General features: G+C 55.3%; 1 protein-coding gene across 3 annotated transcripts in view; it reads left to right on the forward strand.

Moving 5' to 3' along the window:
* The window catches only part of SRCIN1 (SRC kinase signaling inhibitor 1), a 65,099-nt gene that overhangs the window by 41,630 nt on the left and 2,136 nt on the right, over positions 1 to 21,333 (forward strand). The window contains exons 8-20 of one of the 3 annotated variants that reach the window (XM_087825619.1): positions 710 to 802; positions 1,052 to 1,095; positions 1,368 to 1,555; positions 2,605 to 2,780; positions 7,807 to 7,937; positions 8,091 to 8,238; positions 8,567 to 8,813; positions 9,284 to 9,518; positions 11,169 to 11,323; positions 11,598 to 11,750; positions 12,342 to 12,464; positions 14,795 to 14,932; positions 16,207 to 16,353. In XM_087825619.1, the coding sequence (XP_087681745.1) occupies positions 710 to 802; positions 1,052 to 1,095; positions 1,368 to 1,555; positions 2,605 to 2,780; positions 7,807 to 7,937; positions 8,091 to 8,238; positions 8,567 to 8,813; positions 9,284 to 9,518; positions 11,169 to 11,323; positions 11,598 to 11,750; positions 12,342 to 12,464; positions 14,795 to 14,932; positions 16,207 to 16,353 (1,978 nt within the window). The remainder of the gene's footprint in view (positions 1 to 709; positions 803 to 1,051; positions 1,096 to 1,367; positions 1,556 to 2,604; positions 2,781 to 7,806; positions 7,938 to 8,090; positions 8,239 to 8,566; positions 8,814 to 9,283; positions 9,519 to 11,168; positions 11,324 to 11,597; positions 11,751 to 12,341; positions 12,465 to 14,794; positions 14,933 to 16,206; positions 16,354 to 21,333) is intronic. The other 2 variants (XM_087825618.1, XM_087825620.1) reach the window with 2 other exon arrangements.

Consider the following 21,333-nt stretch of genomic DNA (forward strand, 5'->3'; position numbering starts at 1 on the left):
GGGAGGGGGTGCTGGTAAGAAACAGGGATGGGGAGAGAGGGCCATATTCAGTTAGGTAGCCTCCGATTTGGGGAACTCTTGCCCATCATTCAGTTCTTTCTTAAGAATGCAGGGCTGGAGGAGGTAACCAGGGCACTGACCTGTCCCCCTCTGCCCTCAGGCAGTGCTGCTGAGAGGTAAGAACTGATTTACATTTACAGAGCTCTCTGTGAATGTGTCCAGGCAGTGCACTGGACACTGTCAATGCCAAGTTGGGCAAACCCAGTTCTGTCCTGTTTAGTGGGGGAGACACACTAAAAATGCTTTTACTTCCCTTGGGAGGGTGTACAGGGACTCCTGGAGGCTGCTGGGACTCTGGGGTAGCTTCAGAGAGGAGTTAGGGAGGAGGGCATACCAGACAAAGGGAAAACATGTGGAGGCTCTGAGAGTCAAGGGTGGGGCCCATTAGGGAACCACTGGTGAGAGATGAGGCTGCAGAGGGAGGGGGTGACTGTCAGGTAGAGACAAGCTTACCAATGTTATATGGTGGTGGTGGTGGGGGGAGGGGACCGTGGGCTTGATCCTTAGGTGTTGGGGCACTTTGAATTGTCTGTGCTGGTGGCTGGAGGGAATGGTATTTCCTCCAATTCTCAATGTTAGTAATGGGGGGCTGGGCAGAAGGGACCCCATGCCTAGAGAAGGGTTTGCTCAAAGCCACCGTTCTCCTCAGGGAGCGAATGGAGGCCATGGAGAAGCAGATTGCCAGCCTTACAGGCCTAGTGCAGAGTGCCCTGCTACGAGGTTCGGAGCCAGAGACCCCCAGGTGAGGCCCTTCTCCCAACACCAGTCAGGGCTTGTGGTTGGCGCAAGAGGAAGGGAAAGTGGGCAGCAGGAGCCCTGGGCTCAGCTCTGCCAATGTCTCACCATGTGACTCAGGGTGTGAGTCCCTTCCCTTCTCTGGGACTCCATCCTGAGGTCATGGGACTGGAGATTATGTTAAGGTCTCACCCAGCTATGACTGTCTGGGGCCAGCCTGGACCCTCTGATGGCCATCTTTTCCCCTGTGCTACAGTGAGAAGATTGAAGGCTCCAATGGAGCAGCCACACCCTCAGCACGTGAGTGACCCCTCCTCCCCCACAGGTCCTTAAATTCTGAGCTTCAGATTACCAATCTGTAAACAATAGCTATACCAGGCTTGAAAGGATAAATGAGTAGTCACCTTAGCCCAAGATGTCTTTGCACTGGCTCCCCACAGAAGAGCTGACTACTATCTGGGGCAGGGGAGTCAGAGCCACGTGCCTCTGTCGCTACTGTGTGTGGGGGGGGACCTTGCCTCAACCCCTCCAAGCTCATGGTTGGTTCTCCCATCCTCGTGGTCCCTCTGCAGCCTGCGGATCAGGCAGCCGGAGCAGCGGGGCCACCCCAGTGTCGGGCCCCCCCCCACCCTCAGCCAGCAGCACCCCTGCCGGACAGCCCGCTGCCATCAGCCGTTTGCAGATGCAGCTGCACCTGCGTGGTCTACAGAACAGCACGAGCGACTTGCGCGGCCAGCTTCAGCAACTGAGGAAGCTCCAGGTACCGCCCCCTCCCGGGCCTTGCCCCGGGCCCCGCCCCCTCAGAACCCACCCACTTGGGCCGAAACTTTTTCCCATAAGTCCCGCCCCATCCCCTACCGGCTTCGCCGAGTCCCTCGCCGCTCACTGGGCCCCTCTCCGAACGCTTTCTCCCCTTCCCGTCCTTGAGCTCTGCCCCTTGCTCAGTCTCTGTGCTCTCACCGAGCCCCACCCCTCCGCCGCCCTTCCGCGTCCCGGAATCCTCACCGCTCTCCTGGAACCCCCATCCAGCCGCTGATCCGCCTCCCCGTCAGTACCCAGGGAAGTCCGTTTTCCCCTCCCAGGGGCGGAAGCCCTGCCCCCAGATCCCCTCAGCTTCCCCGCCCGCCCCGCCTGGCAGATGGTCCCACCAGTCAGGAGCCTGGCATCGCTGTGCCCGCTCCTCCAGAGGGCCCTAGAGCCCGTCAGGTGAGAATAATGAGCAGAGACAGGTTGGAGGGGGGGCAGAGAGTTGCCATCTGGGCAACAGATAAGATCTCCCCCACCCCCACCATTACCCCAACTTGGCCTTAGAACTGGGTTCCAGGGTTAAGTTAGTCTACCCGTCCCAGTCACGGAAACTCAGTGCTTGAGTCCATCGAAGCCACAGCCACGGTCGGCAGGGCCCCCATAGGGCCACTCCTTGTCCCCCAAATACCCTGTTCTCCTTGCCTCTGTATTTCCCCAGCACAGTAACCTTGTCCTCCGCCCCCCACCATCCCACCCTTTCGCTGCTGCTCACGTTCACAGTCATGCAGCCGCACCTTCTGCATGGGCCAACTCAGCACCCCTCCCGCCACTGTTCCCATGCCTTCCTCCTCCCGCCTCTGTTCTCCAGAACTTAGCCCTTGGCTTCTGCCCCGCACCATCCCACCCTTTCGCTGCTGCTAACGGCCACAGCCGAGCAGCCGCATCTGCTGTGGAGCCCGCCCGGCATCGGGCTGTCCTCTGCCTGCCTCTTTCTGGCCCTTTCCCTGATGCGTGCCTCCATCCCCTCCCACCCCGGTCCATCGGTCCATCTGCGTTCGGCAGCTTCAAAACCTCGAGTCGTTGCGCGCGCTGCTGAAGGGCACGGAGGCGGAGCTGAGCATGCGCGTGTCGGAGGCGGCGAGGCGGCACGAGGACCCGCTGCAGCGACAGCGCACCCTGGTGGAGGAGGAGCGGCTGCGCTACCTCAACGACGAGGAGCTCATTACCCAGCAGCTCAAGTGAGGCTGGGCCCTGCAGCGGAGGGAGGGCTGTGGGTGCGGCCTGGGCGGCGAGCAACCTGGTTTCACTGGGAGGCGCAGCTCCCTTCCTTCTGAGTCACAGGTGACGTTGGTCCGTTCTAAAGCCTAATTTCCTTATGTGTGGCATGATTTCTCGGTGACCCACAAACCTTTGACCACCTGGCTCAATTCCTGATTTCTTTTTTTCTGGCTTGATGCCTGCTTTTGCTATGGTCTTTCTTCCTAATGGTCCACCGTCTGGACACCCCGTGACCTGCAGCCTTACTTTCATGTGGCCAGCTGCTTGATTTCACTCTGCACTCTGTTTGCTTTTATTCTGGCCTGTGATCTGTGTAAACTGACCTTCCAGTAGAGTATTCAGGTGGACCATTCAGGTGTTGCCAGCTTGGTTAGCTTGGTGCTGACCAGCCACAGTTGCCAGCACTCCAATTCCCTGATCTCTGAGACCAGGTACAGTCAAGGAAAAAACCCACCCCCGTCCTAGTACAGCTCTAGCTTTTCCAGAAGGAATGAGAACACCCCACCCCCAAATGCTTAGACGTGGAAGAGTTAACAGAAGATAGTCCTCTGAACCAAATTTAGCAAATAGCTGTCTGGCCAAGATTCGATTGTCTGGCACCGTTGAAGGAAGAAGCTACCTTTCACTGTTGTCTACTGTGTGAGCAGTGATGACACCCACCCCACTGCAACCTTCCCTTGTCAGAGACAGAGGCCCTGCTCCTTCCTTTGGCCTCTCTCTTGGTGGCACAGGGCTCAAGGGACCTGAGGTCCAGCTCCAGTACCGAGAGGCTGTGTGATCAGGGCAGTTTCTGTCCTTCTCTGTGCTGTGGCTTCCTCACTTGTGCTCAGTATTAAGACTTTTGCAGTTCTTTCCAGAGGGGGCTAGGGTTCAACTAGCCAATGACTCAGGGAGCCAGGAGACACTGTTCAGATGAGCCCAGCTTCCTTACCAAGTCATATTGGATTGTACCTCCTGCAAGGGTGCCCCTGCTCCTCAGCCTTGAGCCCACACAGCCTGGTGGTATGTGTGCAAAGACTCCCATGGCCCCTGTGGCTGAGATGAAATAAAGGGTCATCCCACTTGTAAGTAAGCTGGCTGCAGCCACCCCATCACTCCAGGTGTGAAAGCTTAGTGACAGCTTCGGTGAGATCTCCAAGTAGACTGGCAGCTGCCATCCCCCCACCCCCACCCACTATTCTAATACCTGACTTTTCTGTCCTTTCCTTGCCCCGTTTCACTCAACACATAGGAGCTGGGTTGGAATTTTTTTAAAAAAACCACTTTATTGAGACATTAAAGGGAAAGAAAAGGAAATAAAAAAGCACAGAGGCAGAAGAAATGAAAGGGCGGATTTATGCTTTTGTCATATGAGTGTCTGGTCCTCAGCTTCCTGGGGCCCTTGGTTCTCCAGAAATACACAGACTCACTACCCCCTGCCCTGTTATTCAGACTGCTCACTTGAGAGAGTTTGGGGGATGATAGATTGCTTCTGGCAGGATTCTCCATCCACTTTGAAGGGGGCTCTTCCTTTTTGGGGTGGTGTCTGGGCTGAGCTGCAGACCAGCGCTGCAGTGGCTCCAGCTTGGCCATGAGGTCCTTACCTGCTCAGCTCCCACAGCCTCCCTGGTGCATTAAGTGGACCAGCAGGCCCCTCGTTACCTCTGTACACTTTCTCTTGCTTGGCTTTGCTCTGCCCTTTCTTCTTGCCCTGGCTTCTTGCAGGAAATTAAGGCCAATACTGTGCTTCAGTCAGCTTGGCTCACTCACCTGTTCTTCTAGCCAAGCACTCGAGCTCTGTGTAGACATTGCCCTTGGGGACAGCCTCTGCTGACTGAGACCTTTTGGCCTCTGGAGCCTAACTTGGCTTAACCCAGGGCCGGCTTTGTAGGCAGCGACAGTGCAATAACACGGCGCCCCATGCTCCTAAGGGCCCTGTGCTTGGTTTAGTGCTCTGCTATCACTGCCTTGAAATTCTTAAGTTTCTAACCAGGGGGAAAATTTTTATTTTGTGTAGGGCCCTGCAGATTATATAGCTGGTCTGTCCTGACCCTCCCCTCTTCACCTCTCTAAGAATAAACCTGGGTCTGCAAAGCCCAACCGCTTTCTGATCCCAGTATCTAGACTTAGTCTGGTCAGGGACTCATTTGCAGAGCCTGCCCAAGTTAGAGGCCCCGAAATCTAGGTGCTAATTGAGCCTAAGGTTGGGGAAGGGGCTGGTTCTTTCTGCCCGAGAGTGGCAGTGTTGTCTTCTCCTCAAGGCTTACCTGTGTCCTCCTTTAAATGAGGGTCTCTCCCTGCTCAGAGTGATGTTTGGGAGTGATTATTTTACAAAACTGGCATGCCCTGAGCCAGTCAGGTGCCACACAAAGCAGAGGAGACTTATTCTGTCCGTGTGACAGAGCAAGGGCTGGGTGAGACAGTGGATGGCTGTGGGGTGATGTTAGTCCAGCGTGGGAGTGAGATGCAGTAGAACTCAAGCTGAAGTCACACACAAGTAGATCCTGCTTTGCCACAAAATAGTTGTATGACAAGTTACTTAAGCTCCTTGAGCCTGTTTTCTTAAAATGCCAAAGCCAGTAGTATTAGTTAAGGTGGCTAATTAATTAGTTGGGGTAGCTGCTATAACAAATCATATAATGGTTTAAAGTAATAGACATATCTTTCTCATGGAACAGTATTGGGTGGGTTAGTGGAATGGCCCTCCTTCACGTAGTCATTCAGGGACTTGGGCTAATGGAGGTGTTGCCATCTTCATTATGTGTCTTCCAAGATCACCAACAAGGTCATTGTCTTTCAACCAATGTGAAGGGGAAAAGAGCATGGAAGAGCTTACATGGGAGGCTTTTGTGGGCCATGCCTAGAAATAGCATGTACCCCTTTCACTCATGTTCTGTTGGCTAAACCTCAGTTGAATGACCACTTCTAACTGCCAGGGAGGCTAGGAAATGTAGTCTGGTATCCGAGCTACTGTTTGTCTATGTGTAGCCTGGACAAAATGATGGTTCCCACTCACAAGATTTGTTGTGAGGATTAAATAAGGCAACGACTTTCAACCAGTATGCTGCAGGAATTTTTAAAACATGCAATACCTGACTATTTAGTCAGGGGCACTGACCTCTTTTCCCTTCGATTGTCAGATAAAAAAATGACAACAACCAACACAACAATAGGCATCCGGTGTAAACGAATCAAAATTATATCCTTTTTGTCAGAGCAGCAAAAAATATATTTTTTGGTGTGCCACAGAAATGTAGTAATTAGTTTATGTGTGCCATGAGATGAAAAAGGTTGAAAATCGCTGAAATAAGGCAATGAAAGGGAAGGGCGGAATGTGGCACCTGGCATACAATAAGTGCTTAGGGCATGATAGCTCTAACTGGTAGTGCTGAGTCACACGATTTTATCCTTGGCTCCAAAGCAGCCTGTCTTGTTACCCACTAGCTGGATGAAGATGTATAAGGCATGCTGATAAGATTTGCTGATGACACAGAGCTTTGAGGGGGAGCAAATCTGTTGGATGGTAGAACTGAGATTCAGAAGTTATTTCCACCTGGACTGTTGAGCTGAAATCCAGCAGATGGGATTTGACAGGGATGTATGTAAAGTCCCGCATGTGGGCCAGGGATGTCAGTGACTCGAGTATAGAATCGAGATGACCTACCTGGGCAGCAGTTCTTTCTTTCTTGTTCCCTTTTTTTTTTTTTTTTTGAGGTCCCACCAAGATCAACAGTTCTTTCTTTCACTTAATTATTCATCCCACAATTATTTACCAGACAGCTCTTCTGCTCCAGGCACCCTGCCAGGTGCTGGGAATCGGAGATGACTCGGGAAGGCATGGTTCCTGCCTGCCTAGAGCTGCACAGTCCAGCAAACAGGAGCTCCAGGGGCTGGGGGTGGGGGAGCAGGGAGCAGACCTCCAACCCCAAGTGTAGGAAATAGGGGAGAGGTTCCCACTGAGACCTGAGGACGAATGGGAATTAGTCATATGTACATGTGTACGTGCACACATGTGTGTGGGTGTGTGTGTGGTTGAATGGAGTATTCTAAGCAGAGGAATTGGCATTAAAAAGGCCCAGAGAGGACAGCACATACAAGGACTGTGGAGAAATTTTGGATGGTTCTAAACAGGAGCAAGCCAGACTAGGACGAGAGATGCGACTGGAGGGAAAATAAGAGCAGTCCCCAGGGCCTGACCCCTTGCTACCCCTTTCCCATTTGCATTAGCTTATTTAACCTTTACATTGGCCCCAGGAGGGAGGAACTCTTACCACCCCCACGTTTTGGATGAGGGGGGTTGAGGCCTGGAGATAGTAGGTAACTTGTCTAAGATCTCTCCTCGGGCATGGGCAGAGCTGGGACTGGAATTTGGGTCTGTCTGACTCTGGAGCCAAATTTTCGGCTACTACCCTCATGCCCTTCTTGACTTCCGTGAAGCGTTTGGATTTTAGCCTCAGAATGATGGGTTCCATTTAAGGTTCAACACGAGGTGGTGACTTGGTCTGATTTACATTTTAGAAAGATGTGGGGTTTAAAATGACACAAGCTCAGCATAAGCCAGTTGAAAATCAAAAGCAGTTTTGTCCTCAAAGAAAGAGGCTGAGTGTCTGGATCATTTGAGAAAAGTAGGTGGAAACAGCAGTGCCACCCTGCAAGAAAAGAGACCCTTTAGGGGCACGTGAAGCTGCCTCCAGCTCTCTGAAAGGCTGCCAAGTTCTCGTGCTTCCTTGGCAGAATGCGAGTCAGAGGATGCAAGTTATAGGAAGGAAGATTTGAGCTGATGTGGCTAAAGATCAGAACTTCAAAAGGAGAGCCAGGGCCCCTGTTAGGGAGCTCTTCTCAAGTCTCATCTCTGAGGTTTGGCATTTCCGATTTCACTTGGGCATGTGGCCTGATGGATGGCTTTCATTTTGATCTGACTGGTGGCCTGATTTCTTTCCAGCTGCCCAATTTCAGGGGGCTGGGCTGGGGCCAGAAGGGACTGAGAGGGTCTCTCTGTGGCTGCAGTGACCTGGAGAAGTCGGTGGAGAAGATCCAGAGGGATGTCTCCCACAACCACCGGCTGGTGCCCGGGCCCGAGCTGGAGGAGAAGGCGCTGGTGCTGAAACAGCTCGGGGAGACGCTGACTGAACTCAAGGGTGAGCCTGGGGGCCAGTGAATGTGGCACTTGGTCCAGGTGGGAGTCCCTGCTGCACCCCCGCCAGCCCCTCCAGGCACTGCCCTTTCGGTTGCCCATTCTCCTAGTCCTCTGAGCTGCCCCACCCCTGGCTAACTCCTTCCTATCCCCTCAGCTCACTTCCCAGGCCTGCAGAGCAAGATGCGGGTAGTGCTGCGTGTGGAGGTAGAGGCAGTGAAGTTCCTGAAGGAGGAGCCTCAGCGCCTGGATGGGCTACTCAAGCGCTGTCGTGGGGTCACAGACATGCTGGCCCAGATCCGAAGGTCATTCTATCCCTGACCTCTTATCTCTGACCTCTGATTTCCCATGGGGTCACACACTGGGCCCAGATTGATAGATCAGCCTGACCCCTTATCCAGACTCCTCTTTAAAGGTCACTGATGTGCCAACTGGAGCTACACCTCAACTCTGACTTGTTATAGGCTTGACTGTCCTTAACGCTCGCTGCAGTCACTCCTCCCCAGGCCCTTGCCTCAGTCCTGCAATATCCCAGACCCCTGCTTACACCCTGCCCCACTCAGGCCAGGCTTCCTTTCCATGGGCCCACTGTCCTGCTGGTCTCACAGCTGCTCCTAACTCTTCCAACTCCAGGCAAGTGGATGAGGGTGTGTGGCCGCCCCCCAACAACCTCCTGAGCCAGTCCCCTAAGAAAGTGACAGCTGAGACTGACTTCAATAAGAGCTTGGACTTCGAAATGCCACCCCCCAGCCCTCCATTAAACCTCCATGAGCTGAGTGGGCCAGCTGAGGGAGCCCCTTCTACCCCCAAGGGGGGCAACCCCACCAAAGGCCTGGACGCTCTTGGCAAGAGAAGCATGGACAAGGCTGTGTCTGTTGAGGTACTGGGCTCGGGGTAGGGGTCAGCTAGGCTCACACGCTCTTCCCCCCATCCTAGGTTGGAAGTGCCCACGTGGTGTGGATACTTTTTCCTGGGGGAGAAGGAAGGCTGAGAAGCATCTTAAGGGTGGCATTTATCCTGCTAGACAGAAGAGCATATTATAAAGTTATAATAATTAAAGCAGTGTGGTGTCAGCATAAGAATAGATTGTGTGGTCAATGAAACAGAAGACAATGTCCGAAAACAGGTCTACGTATATCAAGAGAGTAGCATATAAAGAAGGTAGCATTCCAGACTCACGGAGCAGCATGTAATATTCAAGGGAAAGTCCTCGGGTCCTCGGGGGGCTGGACCAAATGTGGGGCTTCCTTTACTGTTCTTTGAAAGTGTAGCTGGGAGAAGGGGCTGAGGTCCCAAAGGCCCAGGAGCAGGGCAGCCCTGTAGTCCTGACTCTTGCCCCCTCCTCTTAAGGCTGCCGAGCGGGACTGGGAGGAGAAGCGGGCAGCCCTGACCCAGTATAGCGCCAAGGACATCAACCGGCTGCTGGAGGAGACGCAGGCGGAGCTGCTGAAGGCCATCCCTGACCTGGACTGTGCGAGCAAGGCCCACCCAGGCCCGGCCCCTACCCCTGACCACAAGCCCCCCAAAGCCCCCCACGGCCAGAAGGCAGCCCCCCGAACGGAGCCCAGCGGAAGGAGGGGCTCAGGTATGGGGGAAGGTGGGGGTGAGTGAAGAGCCCCGAGAAGGGGAGCCCCATCTTCAGGAGTTCTCAGGTTGATGGGGGAAGCACGTAGGAATGAGAAACTTTGTGATCAGGCTGCTGGAGAAGGGAGGTGCTGGGACATCAGCAGCCTGACCCTCAGCCAGTAAAGGGAGATGTGGAGGCTGAGTTAGAGCTGGACCCATCCAGGGCTTTTCCCACTGTCCTGACTGCTGCCAAGAGGACCACACAGGGAAGAAGAGCAAGTCCAGGCAGAGTCACCCATCTGTACCTCTGACCAGGCCCGTGCCCTGACACCAGGTGCATCGCTGATCAATACAGACGTGGTTTCTGTGCTCCCGGCCCCTCACCCTAGCCTGTGAGCTCACAGAGGAGGCAGAAATCTGAACCAGAAATGGCAGTCGTCATTCATTCACTTCATTCTTGCCACACATATTTGTTAAGCACCTACTGTGTGCTAGGTGCTGGGAATAAGGAACTGCTGCTTTTAAGGAGTTTAAAATTGAGTGGGAGAATGACACTAACATATACATTTATTGAGCACTTACTCTGTGACAAGAACTGCCCCAAATGCTTCCTATATATTCTTACAGTTTTGTAACAACCCCAGGAGGCAGTTACAGTGGTAATTCCCATTTTACAGATGAGGGCACTAAGCTCAATGTGGTTATGTAATCTGTCCCAGGCTAGTGTGTAAACCAGAGTAGGATGAGACCAGGCTTCCCTTCCTGGCCTGGTGGAGGTGAGCTCTGGTGTTGAGCAGTCCTAGAGGAGGCCCTGGGAGGGCAGGAAAGACTTCTTATTGGAAGGCACTTTCCACTGGAGTCCTGAAAACAAGTAGGTGCTTCTCTGGCCGGTGAGAGAGGGCATTCTAGGGCGAGGAAACAGCATGTGCAAATGCCCAGAGGTATGTATTTGGTGTTGCCCAGCAGGGTCCAAGCAAGGGAGCAGCGAGCAGAGCTGAGGCTGAAAGATTGGCAGGTGCAGAGGGTGCTGGGCCAAGGAGCTTGGATGTGGTTTTGGGTAATGGGGAGCCACTGAGGATCAAAGGCAGAGGAGTGTCATGTTTGAGTGACTCTTCTGCAGGTTGCCCTGGAAACAGCCCCCAGCCTCAGTAGAACTGAGGGAAGGGAGAGCCTGGTGGGCCCTGTCAGGCTCTTGCAACAGTTACTGGTCTCTCTTGATGGAAAAAGGGTGACAATCTGTACCAGGGCAGGGGCTGAGGGGCAGGTGGAAAAGATGAATTCCAACAGCATTTCTCAAACTTGAATGTGCACATGCCATCACCTGAGGACTTGTCAAAATTTGGCTTCTGATCCCGCAGCTCTGGGTGGGGCTTGAGCTCCCGCATTTCTAACAAGCTCCCAGCTGCTGCCAATGCTGCTGGTCCATGGACCACACTTTGAGAATTGAGGGGTGAGCGTGCTGTAAGAGGAGGAGTGACAGGGCGGCCTGGGGCTGGATTACAGGGGGAGGAAAGAGAGAAGGAGGAGGGGGCCTGTGTCCTTTCCCCTGAGCTTTCCTCTCCCCTCCCCCCTGGAGGAGGAAACAAGGTTTATCCCCTTGGAGTCAGATGTGGCACACAGACTCCAGGGTTGCAGGTCCCCTGACCTCCAGCCCCTTGGCTACCTGCAGATGAGCTGACGGTGCCGCGATACCGCACTGAGAAGCCGTCCAAGTCACCCCCACCGCCCCCTCCCCGCCGGAGCTTCCCCTCCTCCCACGGCCTGACCACCACGCGCACTGGAGAGGTTGTGGTCACCAGCAAGAAGGACTCGACTTTCATCAAGGTACCACCCCACCTTGGGCAGGCGATGAGGGGGTGGAGTTAGGGGGATGCCTGAACTGATCTCCAGAGACCCTCTGGAGGACGTGGAAGGAAAGAAGGGGGCTGGCCAATGGCCACTCCTCTTCTGGCTTGGGCTCCTCGGTGGGAAGGGGCCATCCTGGGAGGATGGGGAGCTAGAGCAGATGGGAGATGGTCTGGAACCCATGGAGCCTGGGAGGTGATCTGGTGCTAGAGGCAGAGCAGAGCCTGGTTGTGATGGGGCCTGGGCCTTGCAGAAGGCCGAGTCCGAGGAGCTGGAGGTGCAGAAACCCCAAGTGAAGCTGCGCCGGACTGTGTCCGAGGTGGCCCGCCCAGCCTCCACCCCGCCCATCATGGCCTCTGCCATCAAGGACGAAGACGACGAGGACCGAATCATTGCGGAGCTGGAGGTGGGTCAGGATGCGACTGGCCCCCGAGTCACCAGCCAGGCCCTGCCCCCTTCCCCTGCCAAGCTGACCCCAGGGTGAGGTGGCTGAACTAGGACAGATGGCTGGACTCTCGGGCATCTGCTGAGCGCTGGCCAGGTTGGGGTCCCATCCTTCTTGCCTCGATTGTTTTCTCCATTGTAAAGTGGGGGAGGGGGTCTAAAGTCTCTCCTTGCAGATTTGAGGTTTTTTTAATTGTAGTTTTTGAGAGCCACCCCCAACTGCCCTGAGACCCCCCCGTGTTCTCAGGCCCCCATCCTCGAATGTTCTTCGAACATTTAACACCCTTATACCCAAGTGCCTCGAGCCCATCCCTGGTCACTCCTACCCAAGTGTTCTCAGCTCCTTTCCCTGAGTGGCTGCAGACCTCAGGCTTCCAGGGCTTCTGGAGGAGAGACAAACGAGCGCAGTGGCCAGTGCTCATTGTGAGGGGCCAAGGAGTGAAGCTGGGATCCCAGTGCCAGCCCATGCCCTCCCTGTGGGAGTCTGAGCCATAGGCTTCATTGTCCTCCCTGGGCCCCTCCTCCAAACTTTCCCCCACTTTCTGCTCCCCAGGTGTTTGAGAGAAGCTCAGTGTCTTCCCTCCCCCCCACACCCCGCCGCCAGCCGATCCATACCTTGCTGTCCCCCCAGGACCCCGGGTCCTCCGGGGGCTCAGCCCCAGGCCCCACATGGAAGGTAACAGGCTGCCCCCACCTCTCACGGCACTCTTTCTGCCTGTGCCTCCACAGCTTCCTCTCTTCACCTGTCACGCTAACCTGCTAAAGTGCCAGTCACATCCCTAGGTCCCCACCACTGCACAGCCTCACGCACGTGGACTCCCCCCTCCCCTGCTCCAAGGACAGGTGCATAACCTTTCCCTCCATCCCTGAGACTCCAGCAGCCCAGTCTCCAGTGGCCCCTTGGGTCTGCTTTTTCTTCCAGGCGTGATTCCGGTCGGCCCGTTGTGGCCTGACTATTCTATTCCAATCTCAGCCAAGTTCAGGTCTGGCCTGCAGCCTGGGCTTTGTCTTGGTCCGAGATGGGAGTTTGGACTTTGTTCACCAGATGACTTTAGGTCCAACTCAAAATCTGACTTTGCCCTGAGCCCTTGCCTAGTCCCTGCCATCCCCCTTACTCTGCTCCCTGTGCTAGGCGGGGGCTCTGTTTGTCCTACTAGAATCTATGCCTTGCACCTCGGGCCAGGACTCCCCAGGGGGAAGCTCATTTAGAGCCTCTCTCCAACCCATGGCCCCATCTAGCTCCCTTGCTCAGGGAGCTTGGAATGGAAGAAACTCATACCCTTCCTTGGCTGCTGGCTTTGGGAAGTTCTTCCTTCTCTCTAACTTCAGTCCTTGCTGCTGTCCTGCTGCACTAATTTCCTTTTTACTCTTTCTTGGGAACTTGGGGGTGGACCTGCTATCTCTACCCCCAGGGGGCTGTGCATGGGGAGGGTGACCTGGGGGAGGGGGTCTGGGAATCTTTCCCTCTGCTCAGTCACGTTGGGGCAGGAGGGCCTCTGCTCTGGGAGGGTAGCCTCCAGTGCACACACAGGCTCACCTGCCTTTTCTGGTTCTCCTTGGCCCACAGTGGGCTCCATGCTGGCCACCACCTGATTTCTGGCCTGGCTTGAGGCCTGGTGGTGCTTTGTCTCCTTGGCCAGGGGGAGCAGACAGGCACCAGATGGGTGGACAGTGCTGTCTGCTGGGCAGAGAATGGGCACAGAGCAGTCCAATGCGCTGTCTGGGGATGAGCAGTATGGAAGGGTGCCCCCAGCAGGCTGTACCTTCAGCACCCAGCCCCTGCCCCTTTCTGGCTCTGAGAGCCAATCCTGAAGGGGCCCATTGGGCAAAGCCCCTCTGCTGGCCTTTGGAGCCTGGCTCACCCTCTGCATCCTGAGGCGCCATCGGGCAGTGGAGCCAGGCAGGCATGGGTCACCCTCTCTGCCTTCCCAGTCTGCACCCCCACCTTCAGGTAAGCAGGTGGCAGGGCTGGTGGGTTGCCTTGGGAGGGAGGCTGGAACCCTGCTGCCCCCCATGAATCGCCCTATGGCACCTTTTAGTGGGAAGAGCACTGGATTTGGAGTCAGACTACCTGGGTTCAAATCCTGACTCTGCCAGTAACTAGCTGTGGGTAAATGACTTTGAGTGAATCACATGACCCTCCCACACTTGATTTCCTCATTGATAAAGTGGAAAAGGTGAGAGCAGTGGCCATTCTGTGGGCTACGGTAAAAATTAAAGGTAAAGGTGTATATGACAGAGCCTGGCACAAAACTGGCACTCAGAATTAGACCAGGGTTCACTCAGTTTGGGGGCTCTCTGTGCCCTCAGCAAAGCCAGAGCGAGGGCTGTTCACACAGAAGCAGATGCTCTAGCTGTGCCTGAGCCTGTGTGTTGCAGAGGGACTTGGCTGAACCCCTCCGCTGGGGCTGCAAAACCCTTGGAGGAAGCTCTGAAAGTTGGAGGTGGAGGGACCAGGAGTCTCTGGCCCATGATGAGGATGAGAGCCCAACCCTCAGAGGCCAGAGAGCATCTGGTCTTCACCCACACAGGGCTGCTGGCCTCCATCCTTCGGTTCAATTAAACGAACAGCTGGTATTTATCAGGCACTTACAGTGTGCCAGGCACTGTTCTGAGCACATGCCCACATGAGCTCACTTAGTTCTCCAGCCACCTCTCACATTGTTGTCCCATTGCACAGGTGGGCAAGCTCATGGGAGTACCTGTGAGTCCTGCTCCCAGAATTTAGCAATGGCAGTGAGAAGTCAACATGTGTCTGTGCTTTTAGGTAAACTGACATCTCTGGCCTGTGCCAGAAAGTGGAGACTGGAAGGTGTGGTGGAAATAGGCCTGAGCTGTAGTCCCAGCTTTGCCTCCCACTGCTGGTTAACTCAGGCCCTTCTCCTGCCTCAGTTTCCCCATCTTTGGAAGGAAGGGGCTGGGCTCACCCATTGTCTAACCCCATCCCAGCTCGAGGTGGTTTGGTTCACAGGGATGATATTCTCCCTCATTTTTCTTCTCCCTCAGGCTGCCCCAGGCACCAGGGCCTTCTGCATCCCCCGGATCATCTTGACAGAGTGTGCCCCCAACCCTCCCTCCCCACCTGAGGCCAAGCATGAGGAACCTGGTCCCAGAACGACCCCCACCCCGAAACCCCGGACCCTGGTTGGCAGTGGGAGGGGCTGGAATGGCCCACAGGCCCAGCCAGAGGTAGTGACCGAGGCCTCCTGGCCCAAGATCAGCTTGATGCCCGAGAAAGAAGGGACACCTCTGAAGAGACAGGGGATAGGGGGCTACAGTCCAGAAGAGGGAGAAGCCAGGGTCCTCTGTTCTCAGGGACCAGCCCCGGACAGAACTCAGAAGCCCTTCACTGCTGAGATCCACCCAGAGGAGACCCCCAAGGACTCTGGACACGATGCCCAACCTTGCAGCGGGAAGTGTAAGGGCCAACCAGGTGCTGACCTAGGCTGCCCAGGGAGGGGTGCCACCACCCAGCGGATGGACAGCCTGGAAGAGACGCTTCGGGAGCTGGAAGCCACCTTGAGCCAGATGGGCACGGCCCCCTCCAAGGGGCCCCTTGGCAGCCCCCCACCCCTGCCCCCCAGCCCCAAGGTGGCTGCCTCCTCCCCTGTTCTCCCCTCCTGCCTTAATGCTCCAGTCTCTCCATCTTCAGAGCTGGAGGGAGTTGGGGGCTGCAGGAGCACCGTGACAGCCCCCTCCTCCCACTGGCCTTCTCTCAGCTCCTGCCACCCTCCTGGGAGCCTGGCTCCAGGTGGGGATTGCAGGCCGAGCCCAAGGAGGCTGGGAAGCTGGCCTCCCAGGGATCAGCCCACCCAGCCCTGGCAGGGACCAAGGCCTCTCCTCTGCTCTGTATCTGTGAATCAACAAATAAAGTTCTCTCCCCCCCTTTCCTTGCCCACCTTCCCCTCCCCCTCTCCTGTGTGACTCTTTCTGTCTCTCTCGTTCTCTGCCTGCGCCTCTGGGTCCCCGGAGCCCTTCTGAGCATGCCTGGTACCTGGGGTGGTTCAAGGGGACCCAACTTGTCCATCTCTAGGGAGATTTCACCCCCCCATCCTCCCAATGAGAGGAAGAGGTGGGGCTGGGGCTGCAATCCTGCTCCGTCTGCCATTACAAAGACCTCATCCCCCCAGTCTCAGGCATGCTTTCCTGGGCTCAGGATGGTGCCCTTTGCTGGGAGTGGGGTGGTACTAGGGACCCTCACTTTAGAAGTGGCTCCCCCCGGGGACACCAGCTGCCTTTGGGCTATCCAGGAAACCACCAAAGAGTTCTCATTTGAGAGCGGAGCAGTTAGGAACCTAGCTGGTGGCTCCTGTCACCTCTTCCTCAGGGGGGCCTTAAACCTGGCCTCAGAGTGGCCCCAGTGCCTAGGGTTGCTGTATGATCCCCCTCTAACCCCTACCCTGCTCCTCTCTCTGCAGAGTGGCGGTGGCAGTGTTCCGCCCATGAAGGTGGTGACTCCAGGGGCCTCTAGGCTGAAGGCAGCCCAGGGCCAGGCAGGCAGCCCCGACAAAGGCAAGCATGGCAAGCAGAGGGCCGAGTACATGAGGATCCAGGCCCAGCAGCAGGTAAGGTGGGCACCTTGGGAACAGAACCTTGGCCTCGTCCAGTCTCCCCACCCCAACCCCTGCAGTGCGGGGTGCTCCTGCTGTGTGCTGTCCATCTCCTGTGATCACCTTCCCGCCTGATGCCCAGAGAGGTCTCTGCCAGGACTGTCCCCCCACCCCCAGCCCCTTGGGCCATCTCTCTCCTCTCCCTGATCCCAGTGCTCTGGATTTGGTTTAGAACTTAGGTTCTCAACCAGGTTCTCCCCCTCACAAGGCCCCTCCCACAGGGCCAGAGGGAGCCCTCTCCCCAGCTGCTTCTGAGGAGGGGGAGCGAGCAGCCTCCTCTCCCCACCAGCCCAATGACGGGGCCCCTCCTAAGGTCTGGCCTGCTCTGGGATGTGGGAGGGGAACTTATATGCCCTTTCATCTTCTGCCACCCCCTCCTCTCTGCTTCCTTCTCTCCACTCTCAGTCCCGTACTCTGTGCCCCCCCCCTCCACTCTCATTTCAGCCTCCCTCTTAGCTCCCAGGCCGTATCCCAGCTGAAGGAGAAACCACCTTGCATCTGCTTTCCAGCCTTGTGTTTGGGTTTCAGTGTCCTCCTGCTGACATTGGATGGGGCCGGGGAGAAAAGAGAGAGACTTTGACCCCCAGGTGGGGAAGGAGCGGCAAGGGTTCTTCACCCTCTGTTAAATTTAATTAGCAGGTTTGGCGTTTAGAGTTGACCTCACCCGTGGGTGTTTCTGCCCTCTGGTCCCTGTGTGGCTGAGTCAGAGATGCAGGGTGGTCCCTGGACCTAGATGTTGAGAGACCTTTAGTGCACTTGTTTGGTTCAGCGACTACTTCTTGCAGCTCCTTGTATGCCAGGCCCAACCAGGGTGCTGGGGTGGGGATGGGGGCTGTGAAATGCCTGGATGCTTGGCGTAAAGAAGGTTCTAGGCTCAGAGGCAGGAGGTTAGAAATGGGTGAGCGCAGCCGCCTCCTTTACAGCTGAAGGGACAGCTTAGAGATGGAAAAGGACTTCCCAGGGGTACAGAGCAAGGTGGATCAGAGCCAGGACTGGGACCCAGGAATCCCAAAGTCATTCCCACCACATGGCCCTGTGACAGTCTTGGGCACACAGGGCCTGCCTGCCTGCTGGTCCCCTGGAGGAGCCAGTGGAGATGGACCATCCACTCCCATCTACCCCGACCAACCTCTCCTCACCAGCTTCCCACTAGCTCACCACCTTCCTCACGGGTCCCCCAATACAACCTGTAAATCCCATCCCAGCTTTTTCCTGACACCACCCTGGATGAGTTCCACTTGTCCTGTGCAGGCTGGCCCCTCCTTTGTGTCCAGAGCAGTAGCTGACGTTTATGGGGTGTTCCCTTGTGCCCAGCACGCACATTATCTCCTGGCCCCCCGGTCACCTCCATCACCCCCACGCCCTCCTCCATTCGGTCCTCAGCCCGCTCCGCCTGCCCTCCAGCCTCACCCCTGCGCTGGGCTAGATCTCCAGTGGCCTCTAAACCAGACTCTCCCCACCTCTGCAGCGTGACCGCGTATGACCTCCCTCCACACACACAACGGGGTCTGTGTGGGCCCACCATTACTTGACATCCTCTCGTCCTTTGTCAGCCTCCTGACTCCTTTCTGGGAGTTTCTCCTCTAACCGCCTCTTCACTTTGCCTCCTCGGCCTCTTTTCTCCAAATACCACATGCTCCTCTCCTCAGGCACCAAGTGCCATCTGTCCCTGCCCAGGTCTCTGTTCTGAGCTCAAGCCTGCCAGCTGCTGTCCGCTTAGGAAATGTCACCTACCCGCAGCTGTCCCCCCACGAGTGGGCATCTCTGGGAGCTCTTCCTTCCCCTCCCCTCCCACAGAGACATGATTGTTCTCTCTCCACACTTCTGCCACTGGCCTAGCTATGGCTCTCTCACTTTTCTAGTAGCCTTTTTTTTGTTTTTAAAGTGTCTTCTTTCTAATATAGTAATACGTTTCGTGTTTTTTAAAGTAAAGTTACAGAGGCAGGGAAAATAATTCTCTCATGCCCCACCACCAAAATGCATGCCCTTTTGCACTTTCCCTGTGACTTCTGTCACCTCTCACCTGTTTTCCCAGACCTATGGGTGGGAAGGATGTTTGTAAAATGCAGACTTGATTATGTCACTCCCCCAGCTTGAAAACTGTGCCCTGTCCTATAAGGAAATAGATAATCTTTCACATGTGGCCCAGGGCTCTTCAAGACAGCTTGGGTACCTCTGCCCAGTTCCCCCTGCCCTCTGCCCACACCCTTGATTTGCTCAGCCACCCTGCCCTGGGTCCCCTGGCCTCCATCCCCTGGGCTGGCTCCATACCAGCTCAGTCTGTGAACTTGGTCAAAGTCCTCTGCCCTTTGCAGGCTCTTTCCTCATCTGTACGATGGGGATAAAAAACCCAGTGGCAGGTTCTGAGGTCTCATGATGCTGGGTGTGGGAAAGAGCTTTGAAAGCCACCAAGTGCTCTCTCTCCAAAGGGAGAGACTTGCCACTGTCCTTGGTCACACTGTACACTTGTCAAGGACTGAGCAGAGACCTCTTCCTTATCACGTGGTTCTAACACTTGGAGCTCGAAGCTGCCTTTGACAGTGGTGGGGGAGGGGAATAGAAGTGCCAGGACCAGAGACAGAAATTGGGGGCCAGGGAAGGAGGTTCTGAGATAGTGCAACAGTGCCTGATGCTACAGAGAAATCAGAGACATAATTGAGATAAATCCCTTGGATGTTGTGCTCAAGATCCAGGGCTGGGATGGCAGCCAGATTCCCAGGGTGCAAAGATCCAGGTCTTGGTGCACATGTGAAACTGTGGACAACCCCTCCTCTACTAGGGCTGAGAACTCTATAAGCACCTACTGTATCCTCTCAGATGGCTCAGGTGAAGGGACTGCAATGAAGGGACCACCCAGAGGGTTGAGGGAACACAAGGGATGTTGAGGTACCCGGGGACTAGTGAAAGCAGGAAGCTGGACCTCCCTGGGGAGAGGGGGCAGGAAGGCATAGAGTTCAGGGAGCCCAATAAGAGCTGGACAGCAAGAGCTATAGTTACGGAGGGCGGGGCTGCTGCCTGCAACACGACACCAAGGAGGGGGGTAGTGGGGGAAGAAACTTCACCCCCCTCTCTCCCCCCAGCCATCTTCCCATTGGCCAAACCCAACCAAAAGCTAGTCAGCAAAGGCTCCGGTAGGGGAGTGGTCAGCCAGCCAGGGCACAGAGCAGGGCAGGACTTGGGTGGGGGCGTGGAGAGGCAGATAGAAAATAGCCAGTACACCTTCCATGTACCAAGTTTATGTATCTTATCTAATGTTCATAACAACTTTATATCTTAAAATACGTGTACTTATCTGCTTTGTCACTGCTAATCCCTGTAGCACCCAGAGCAGCGCTTGGCCCACATGAGCTCTCAGTAAATATTTGTTGGGTAGGTGAATGAATGGATGCATGAATTTGCCAGGGATCAGGCCCAATCCAGGTGGAAATAGACAATGGAGACTTGAAATGTTAAAATGATATAATCATAATAATAGCTACCATTCATTGTGTCCTGAGTACAGACACTAGGCCTCATGCTGTGTTGCATCATCTCATGTGACTATGATGCTGTAGGAACTGTTTTCCCTGCTTTGCAGGTGAGGGCATGAAGGCCCCCCCGAGAGACCCTGCTTAGGGTCCCACGGTGAGGAAGCAGCAGAGCTGGGACTTCAGCCCAGGTTTGCCTGATACAGATCCTGTTGTCTTCATGCTGGATTTTCCTGCTTTGTCAGGGAGCCTAGCTTTGTGGGTCTCACCGAGCCTTGGCAAGATGGCACCAGTGACCTGAATATTGTTGATAGGAGCATTGGGGGAGCAGCTTGGGGCCTCCTGTATCAGTTGGAATGCTTTTAGCTACAAATCACAGAAACTCCAATTCAAATGGCTTAAACAATAAGGAAAGGTATTATGTAACAAAACAAGAAGTCTGGAAGCAGGGAGGATCCAGGACTGGGGAATGCAGCAGTTCAAGGGCCTCAGGAACTGGGTCTCTTTCCTATTTTGGTCCTGCTGGCCCATCATTCTGCCCTCCCCCCATGGCTGCCTTCATTCCAGGGGTCCTAGACACACAGATCTTTTTAGAAGCAGGAGAACCTTTCCTAGAAGCCCCCAACTGATCTCCCTCTCTTCTTATTGCTCTCCTAAATCAGCCACTGGCAAGGAGAAGGAACTGCTTGAAATTGCCGTAGATTTATCAGGGCCCACCCACCTTGGGCTGGGAGAAGCCCCGCCTCTCCTGACAGCCCAGCGCCTGGTTTAGGCAAATAGCAAGGAAGAAGGGTTGTAGGCAGGGGGCAGGGGGCACTGGGAATGGTCCTGGAGGAGGTGCCAGCAGGATCTGCTGCATCTGGATGATCTACACCTGTATGGAAATCTCTGCGTCATAGCATGGAGGGACAGGCTAGCATGCTGAGGGCATGGAGAGCCTAGCCTCTGACCCACAGGAAGAAGGGGGGTGCAAGGCCCAGCCCTCTGGGCCCCAGCTAATGGGTCCAGCCTTCCCTAGCTGAAAGCCGAACAACTGTGAGATTTCTGCCCTGCGACAGAGGTGACAAAGCTGTGCTTCTCTGGATATAATTGGGAGCAACAGGGAAGGACTGGCTGGTGAAATGCAAGAGGCAGGAACTTTCAGAGACAGCAGCTGTGTCACCTGAGAATTCTAAGCAGCACAGGGCAAGGTCACGCACACAAGTTGGACATGCTCCCTTAGCCTCAGGAAGTGGATTTTGGCTGCCACTGCAGCCAGTCTCCTGGGAGGGAAGATGGCCTGAGAGAACTTTACCAAACAGATGCTCACAGAGCAACCATAAGAGGTCGTGAAGAAGAGGGGGTGGGTGGTGGCGTCCATGTGAACTCTGCTGAGTACTGACGTCTGGAGGCCTTGCACTGTCTGTGGGCGGAGGGGGACATCACCTGGGTGAATGCAGGAGCCAGGTGGAGGCCCCAAGTGGAAAGG

This window comes from Miniopterus natalensis, chromosome 17, assembly GCF_054644295.1.
Source record: "Miniopterus natalensis isolate mMinNat1 chromosome 17, mMinNat1.hap1, whole genome shotgun sequence".
In the NCBI taxonomy this organism is placed as follows: domain Eukaryota; kingdom Metazoa; phylum Chordata; class Mammalia; order Chiroptera; family Miniopteridae; genus Miniopterus; species Miniopterus natalensis.